Source organism: Myiozetetes cayanensis, unplaced genomic scaffold (genome assembly GCF_022539395.1).
Source record: "Myiozetetes cayanensis isolate MyiCay16 unplaced genomic scaffold, myiCay2020 scf17, whole genome shotgun sequence".
NCBI classification, from domain to species: Eukaryota; Metazoa; Chordata; class Aves; order Passeriformes; family Tyrannidae; genus Myiozetetes; species Myiozetetes cayanensis.
Genome location: NW_026087378.1, coordinates 11,263,034 through 11,271,454, shown reverse-complemented (window position 1 = coordinate 11,271,454; position 8,421 = coordinate 11,263,034). Strand labels below are relative to the sequence as shown.

The 8,421-nt window shown below is 46.5% G+C and overlaps 1 protein-coding gene across 1 annotated transcript; it reads left to right on the top strand.

The window, feature by feature from the left end:
* Nucleotides 1-1,456: 1,456 nt before the first annotated feature.
* LOC126638526 (leukotriene C4 synthase-like) lies at nt 1,457-8,333 on the top strand. Its single transcript, XM_050312482.1, has 6 exons — nt 1,457-1,556; nt 5,028-5,127; nt 6,808-6,878; nt 7,601-7,682; nt 7,955-8,159; nt 8,322-8,333. The coding sequence occupies exons 1-6, from the start codon at nt 1,499-1,501 to the stop codon at nt 8,331-8,333; spliced, it is 528 nt and encodes a 175-aa protein (XP_050168439.1). The 5' UTR covers nt 1,457-1,498.
* The last annotated feature ends 88 nt before the right edge of the window (nt 8,334-8,421 follow it).

The following is an 8,421-nucleotide window of genomic DNA, read 5'->3' as shown; positions in this document are numbered from 1 at the left end:
GAAGTGTTTTCTCAGGCCTGAATTGCTTGTTGAAATGGCATAAGCAGAAACAGAACTCCTGGTGACATTTCCCCTCTAAATTTTTCCTGGGCACCCCAGATGAAATCTTGGGTCACCAGTAGGTTCATTTAAGGTTAATTGTTTTTTTTTCTGTTTCAGTCTGAGTCTTGTGGTACCTTGGAGGGTCTGAAGTCACATCATATCTGATGTTTTGTTTCTCTATATACATGAGTGTTTTATAGAGAAAGGGAGTGGTTTTGCTTTTTCACATGTGTGGTTGTTCACAAAAAGTGTAACACTGGATATTTGAATTCATTAACAAGTTTTCAACTTGATGAGCTGTCACAATGGGGTTTTGGGGCGATGAAGAGCCAAACCAGAACAAAAAACTTGCTTTGTCCCACCCCAGAGAAACTGTAGGTCTGGTGTGTGCACAAATTCTGTACTGAGGGTTTGTGTTTGTGACTGAACAGAGCCAAATGCAATAGCTCAGCCATGTCCTGTTCCCTTTCTTCACCAAAATTAACAGATAGCCTTAGTTGATAATGAATGATACCCTTTTTTCTCCATTTTGGTTGTACAAGTTTTAAAGTCATCCATATGAAATTGCTCCAAAACACAGGATAATGTTTTGAACGGATACATATTTTACTTACGTGGAGTGGGGAAAGAAGTTACTCAGGGCTAAAATACTGCTGCTTTTCAAATTTTACGTTTTACAGTTCTGAGGTCAGTGTAATGTTTTTGAGGGTCTGTTTCGACATCCTCTGCTGCCTTCCATTTGGAACTGAGAACTTTTGTTTTGTCTGATAGCCAGGAAAAGATTTGTACTGCAGACTCTTAAAAACATTGGAAAACTGCAAAAGGTGAGTGAGTGCTAGAAAAGAACTTTATTCTTATTTGGTAACCCTAGAGCAGTAATCATAGGATAAAATACCTGAATGCTCTTTTTAAAGTTACAGAACCCAGCAGCAGAATTAACTTATTCCAGCTGGAGTGCAGCAAACCTTCAACGTGGTCAACTCCACTGCTTGGAGTAAGAACAGAAGGTCAAGTCATTAATTTGCAAATGCTTGTTAATAATTTTTACGACCTGTCACATAATTGAGATGCTTCAGAGCTCATTAAAACCAGCAACAAAAGGGCTGGAAAGAATTCCATCATCTTTCCATTGCTGGCAACGTGTAATCCAATCATTGTGTAAAATCTGCAAATATAATTACAAGAATTTCACAGTTTTCCCATGCAAAGCTTTTTGCTGTTCCATCATTCAGCAAAGGCCACTTGGCTGGAAGAGACATTTTCTGGTGGCTGCCTGCTTTGGAAAACCCTGTGGTGTGGAGAGAGTTAAGGTGAGTTAAGGTGTGGTAGAGGAAACACCTGTGTCAGGAGAATAACTCAGTTCTGTTGAAGTGTGTGGTGTTGGGAGGGTGGGAGAGGGCTTTGTGGCTGCAGCTGTACCCATCACACCTGGCTGGGGTTTGCTCCAGTCAGCACCATGAGGGATCAGATAGATCTGCTGGCCACGGTCACGGTTTTGGGAGTCCTGGAGCAAGGTAAATGCCCTTTGTACAGTGCTTGGTATTGCTGAGCTAATTACGTCAAACTTTGTGGAACGTGGTTCCTGTGTCTTGCTTGGAGTCTCTGTGGAGTGAAAGCTGCTGTTTTCCAACATGGTAAATGATACAAATGTTTGGCCATTCGTGGCAGAAGTGTCAGTGCCTGAGGGTGGTCGTTATTTAATAGGGGCTAGAATGATCTGCAACCCTCAAAGCCAGCAGGTAAAACTGTTAGACTTGATTTCAACAGAATGTTCTAAAATAGTTTGTGCTTGAATTTTAGCAGGCAATATATAACTTGGAGTGGCTGGAGGTAGCCAAAATGAAGGCAGATTAATAAGTGTGCTGATGAAGAGGCCAGTGTAGAGACATAGGATGTACAGAGAAAAGAGCCTCGTGCTCACAGGTATTTCTCCACTGTGACCAGTATCATTATGTGTCCTTGCAGCTTAACTGCACAGAGCAGATGACAAGATGAACTGACAGCACAGTAATTTGGAAACTAATGCAAGCCCTTCTGGTCAGAAATAGGCACAGACATCTTCAAAGGAACTCACTGACCTCTCATAGTATAAACAGATGCGTTTACACCTTTTAGAAAGAGCAGTGTTGTTGCCAAACTCTCTTTAATTGTGGGTCCTTTGGGCAAAGTCTGTCCCCCTGGGGCTTCAGCAGGGTCATGGAAGGGGAAACTCCCCTGCCTGGGGTGGGGACAGAGCCCCCATTGTATTAAAATCTTCACATTTCTATAGGGGAAGGTTTGTCTGTGGGATTTATTATTACTGAATTAATTCACCATAGAGCTATCACACCTCTGCTTACAAATGGATGTGAATCACTGAGCAGCCTGATGTATTTTTAGCCATCAGATGATAAATCTCTTAGTGTAAGCATTATTTAAAACACAAATATGCCCCTTGAAGAACAGAGTTCAAGATTCCTGAATTATCAGTAATTTCCGCTCAAACCATTTGAAGGGAAATATCTACAACTACAAATGGAAGATGCTTCTGTATTGTGAATTTTTTTGTTGTTAAACTAAGTGGGGGTGAGGGAGCATTTAGTATGCAAAGAGAAGACATGAAGAAAACTTCAAATAGAGTTACAGAAATGCTGCTAAACCCTTTTCCTTTAGGAACCCCTCAGTAGCAAGTCCCTAGATAGCAGTTTTGTCTGAAATTTATCTCTTTTATGGGAACTTCAGGTATCTTTTTTAAAGGTTGAAGCCTTGGGCATTTTGCTTTCATGCTATGCAAACCATACCCGTGTGTGAAGCCAGCAGATAAACAGCAAGCATTGCCACCCTCCTATCTGTGTTAGATTGGATAAAGCATCCTGGTTTTATGGTCCCTGCATGGGAAGCCAAGGAGCATTGGCAAAATACTGCGTGTTTTCTTTCTATCTGCTGGTATGAAACGCATGTTGCTCGTGTCACTGTGAGTCAGAGCTGTGCAGTGGCTTTCCTTGCATGTTTTGAGGGGACATTCTGTAGGTGAGTTACAGATCTGGGATTCATTCTGAGCAGGTGAGCACTGAAGCACAGACATGGGCTATACCTATGAATATTCCTCCATCACATCCTGGTGGAGGAGATGCAGTTTAATGCCTGAGCTTGGTTGGTTGATTTGTTATTTTTTCTTTAGAGTTTTCTGGGAGCCTGCAGTTTCACGCTCAGTTGAGTGAAGCTCTGAGCTCAGAAATGTGCCCCAGCCCTGTGGTGAACACAGAACCACACAGCAGAATTACTCTACCCCAGGTTCCCCCCCTGCTCCTTTATTTTACAGCTTCAAAGGAAAGGAAGATTATGCAATGTCACTGTCTGTCAGGCCCCACAGGACTTGTTTGCCACGTTCACTCAAATGTGGCAGATAACAGCTATGATATGGTTTGACAAGTGTGTGGACATAATCAAATAGAGAAGGAAGAATATTTCCACTGAGGAGCAAAGTTCAGGGAGAGCTCTGGTCCCTGCAAGCCACATGGGAATCCACACAGGTGATTAACTTCAAGACATGAATCACAAAAAAAAAATGGTTTGAAAGGTTTTGCACGGCAGGTTGAACTCTTTTTCACCCAAAGTCCATGCTGAGAAGGCTCGTGCAGGGTAGGCTTTATGAACGCATTCTGAGAAGTGCTTTTGGGGACTGATTCTTCCCAAAGAGAAGAATCTCTCCTCCTTTCTCTCTCAACACCTCTCATTTAGGGCTGGATCACTGTGGAAGACACTAGAACCTGCTTAATTGTTCTAAGGTGTGTTCTTCGAGGAATGTTTGTGTATTGAAATTACTAAAGTGTTGTGATACACAAGTCACATAGCATCAGATTATTTACATTTCCAATTCCCTTCTACATATGTTCTAATGCTTTTCTGCAGGCACACATCTTGTCTTTAATCTTGGAACATCTGTCTCCACTTCCCCTTCTCTATCCTGCTGTTCTGCTTTTATCTTCCTTACAGTAAGACAGTCCACAAGGCAGGCCTTGCACCCTGGCTCCTTGTCTCTCTGTGTGGTGCCCTGGAAATGTTGCTGTGTGAGTTGCTATCTGCTCATCCAAGTGTCTCAGTGACACTGCCACAGCCACCAAAGTAATTGTTTTTATAATTTAGTTTAGGAGTTTTCAATAAAATCAGCAGTGTAGTGGTGCACCTAAATAAAAAACACTTGAAGCATCAGCAGTCACCCAGGGGAGCAAGAACTTCCAATAAACAGTCCAGATCTTTGTATTTTCATTGTTTTAAAGTGACTTTCCATGTCCTTTATGGATGTACAAAGAGCTGGTGTAGCAGACCCCAAGCCAGTGCCTCAGCCCAAACCTGGCACAGGCTCAGAGCAGGTACTGGCAGCACCTCTGCTTCTTGAACTGCTGGAGCCTTGGGGCTCTCCTGCAGGAAGGAAGGGGGAAAAAATCATCACCCCCTTCCCCATTTCCTTTTGTTGCCCTGACTATGAACACCTCTAATTGACTTAATGATATCCCAGTGCTTGACAGCAGCTTGGATGCTGCCCTGTGACGTGGACCATCCTTGTATAAAAGCTTTGCACCCACTAGGAATAGTGGAAAATGTTGTACATCATTCCCATCAGACTGGCTGAGGGTGTACGGATACTCTAAACACAGAATGCAAGATAAAGAGATAATTTTGTGATGGGAATGGACTTGGGGAGGTTTTACTGTTCTTTGCAGGCCCTGGTGTGTTTGTTCTGCTGGGGAGCAGCACCCAGGGCGTGAGACAATGCAAAGTGCCACCCAGCACCGGTGCTGTGCCAGGACAACCAAACCTGAGTTTAAAGTGCAGGCATGGAACAAATGCACATTTATACCAGGTCATGTGTGACAGCCCTGGATGTTGGACCCAGACCATGTCGGCTCCTTTGTTCTAACCACTTGCTTGACTCCAAGCTAGATAAAGCCTGGCTAAACAAGCACTGCTGGACTCTTACCATTGCTGTGTTGTTCTGTTTTCAGCCTATTTTGCGCTGCAGGTGATCTACGCCCGTCGGAAGCACAAGATCTCCCCTCCTGAAACAGCAGGTCACCCTGAGTTCGAGCGGATCTTCAGAGCTCAGTAAGATTTTGGCTTTGTTGTGATGACTTTGTCTAGATGTGACTTGAGTCAACTGTCAGGAGAGACTGGTCACACTCAAGTCTCCTTTTCACTTATTGCTACTGATATTAGATTTTTTTATCAGTGCTCTGCGTGCAGAGATCGGAGGTCTGATTTGGAGCCCTTTGGCTGGGGTGTTTCTGTCCATCCATGATAATCCTCCTCCTGGCACCGTGAGGCAGCCAAATTACAAATTAGTGGCCGTATGAAAGAGGTGTGGAGCGTTAATGCTCAGAATCATTAAATTTAATGCTACCACTGGCTCCAAATCGTGAGAGCAACCGAAGATATATTAATAACCTGACATTTGCCTGTAAGTTTTTGCTGTTGAATTGGAGCAAAGGGCCTTGCTGGAAGAACCAGCTACGAGGGTGTTTTAATTTTTTCCCCTCTCAGAAGCCGTTGTGCTGTGAGAGTCAGCACTTGGTGGGCCCGTGCTGAGGGCTGTTTCTTTTTGCTCTGTTCCTATGGAGAGAGCAACGCTGGAGCTAAACTGGAAGCGTTCACAGAGCCCCTCGGCTTCCAGCAAGCACCAGATTCCATCTTTCATCTCAGTCGTCCTGTTTTGTAAAGCCATTCAAAGGAATTGGCCGGAGCTGGCTTGAAGGGCAGTTCCAGCACAGCGCTAAATGCTGAACAAAGCAGCTGCATTCCCTTGCCAGTGTGCAGGAAACATTCATGGTGTGACAAAACCACCCCCTTCAGTCCTTCTGTGGTGCCATGGAGGGTCAGCCTGCACAGAGGCATCAACCCCACTCTGCTGATGTGGCTTTTAATTAAATACTTTACTGTTAAATGTGCGTTAACCAAGTCGTGCCACGGGCCGTGGTGTGCTGGGAAGCCCTCTGCTGTGGTCTGCAGAGAAGGTCACCTCAGAGAACTCAGACTTGAAAAGGTGTTGCCTCTTTGTGGGTTTTTCCCCCTATTTTTCCCTGTGGAAAAGCATACAAATGGATAATTTGATATATACATATATATTTAAAAAAAAAGAAAAAATGGTATTGATGTATTACTCACTTGAGGAAACTTGGCAGCCTCCCCTCACCGAGGCTCAAGCTCTATTTGCAACATAAGGTTCTTCAGACTTCTTCCAGCTCCCAGTTTGGCTCCATTCCCCATGGGTTGGTAAAGTTTTGGCCAAAATTAAGATTAATTTGCCTAGGGAATGGTAAAGTGTAGGAGAAACTGAGAAACAAACCCAATGTCTTTAATAGCACAGCTCCCACCGTCCTTCCTTGCAAAAAATCTCTATTTTTGTCACTAAGGGAAAAAGGAAGAAGAAAATCTGGCTGCAGATCTGATCACTTTCTGCTGAATTTTTTCTGCAAGAAAGCTTTCTTGGACTGTGACTTGTGTGACATGCAAATTTGGGTGTCCAAGGGGAAGAGAAATCTCCTTCAATACTGACAAGGAGCCTCTCCCCCAGCAGCTGTAGGTGCAGCAGCTCTTTGGCAGTGCTGTGTGTGGGGACAGGATAGAGCCTGTCGAGGGTCCAGCAGAGACAAATCTCCACCTCGGCCATGGTTTGTCATTCCAGGGTTTTGGTTTGCTCTGATGTGATTCCAGCTCCCTTCTCCAGCCGTGTTTAACCAGGCTCCGACACACGAGGCAGTTTTAACTCTCTTCCCTTGTTCTCACCAGAGCAAACTGCTCAGAGTACTTCCCGATCTTCATTTCGCTCCTCTGGGTTGCTGGAATCTTCTTCCATCAAGGTGAGAGGCGTGGGGAGAAACCCCAAGCCATGTGCACAAACCAAAAAAAACCCCTCAGTTTAAATCTCATCGCAACTCAGACACTTTCTCTCTGTACCTGTGAGGCCGCTGTTTGGGGAAAGCAAAGTTCCCCTTTAGCTGGATAGACCAAGGAACACCTCAACTCCAGCATCCATGAAGCTGCTGGGAGCAGCTGAGCCTGTCTCCTGCCTGGAGGAGCAGGCACTGGCAGCCCTTGCTGCTTTGCCAGAGCCTGGCTGTCCCACTGTGCTGCTTCTCTTAGATAAGGTCAGGCTGTCCCAGAGTGCCAGGGGGGGCAGAAATCCGAGGCAAAGCTGCCACATGATACCCAAATTTCTATGTCAGGATGAGAAACCATAACCCAAACAGTTACTCATCCACTGTCTATGCTGTACCAAGTGAGTTCAGGGGATTATTTGCTGCCACAGGGGAGTTGCAAGGAAAGACCATGAAAGGGAGCGTTGCCAACCCAAGTCCAACTCTGGGGGGCTGAGAAGTTCATCCCTCACAAGAAGGGAAGGAAGAAAACCAATTTAAACTCTCACAGTGGTTCAAAGCTTAGTCCCTCTGCATTTGGCTCTCGTGGCCATGCCCCATCTGTGGGGGGAAGCAGGGCTGTGGGTGGCTGTGCTGGAATGCAGCCCCAGCAGTGTCCAGGGACCCCTGGACCTGTCAGAACTCGACTCCTCTCTCCCCCACAGGTGTGACTGCAGCATGTGGGCTGCTGTACCTCTACACCCGCCTCAGGTACTTCCAGGGATACGCCGTGGCTGCGCAGGGACGGTGAGTACCCAGCCCAGGCTGTGAGCACCCCACTCCAGCCCAGGGAGGCTGGGGGCAGGACGTGGCCCCTGCAGTGGGTTTCCTTCCCACGGGTGGGACTGAAGGCAGATTTGTGTCACCACCTTCTCCTCCCCTCCTGCCCCACGTGCTCGTGGCTGTGTTGCCTCTTCCCTGACTGTCTCAAAGGAGGGTGGGGATGCCAAGCTCTGTGGGCACACCTTGTGTCCCAGATGGGCTGGCAGTGTCTGACCTGGGTGTTTTCTCCTGCCCAGCCTGGGACCACTGTACGCCGGTGCCTGGCTGCTCTGGCTGCTGCTGGGGCTGGCAATGGCTGGGCTCCTGGCACACTTCCTGCAGCCCCACTCCTTCACATGGATGGCAGCACTGGCATCAGCCCCTCCAGCAAACCAGTGCCCAGTGAGAGGGTCGTGGCTCTCCCAAAACCCACTGTTTACCCTCGGCTGGCACGGTCAGACAGTGAGTACCTCCCTGGCTCTGTGTTCCTCTCTGAAGGGAGGTTGATGCTGGCACTCCTCTGCTCTTCAGAGATCATAGGAAGCAAACGCTGCCCAGCCCCTGCTTCACTGCTGGGTTTTGTAGCACTGTCTGCTCTAAACTGCCCTTGGCTCTGCCTCGCAGAGCACAGATTGACCCACGTGCTGTCGTCTCTCCTCCTTACTGCTGCAATTGATCTGGGTTGGAAGGATCACATCATAGATGCACAAAAATAAATTCCTTT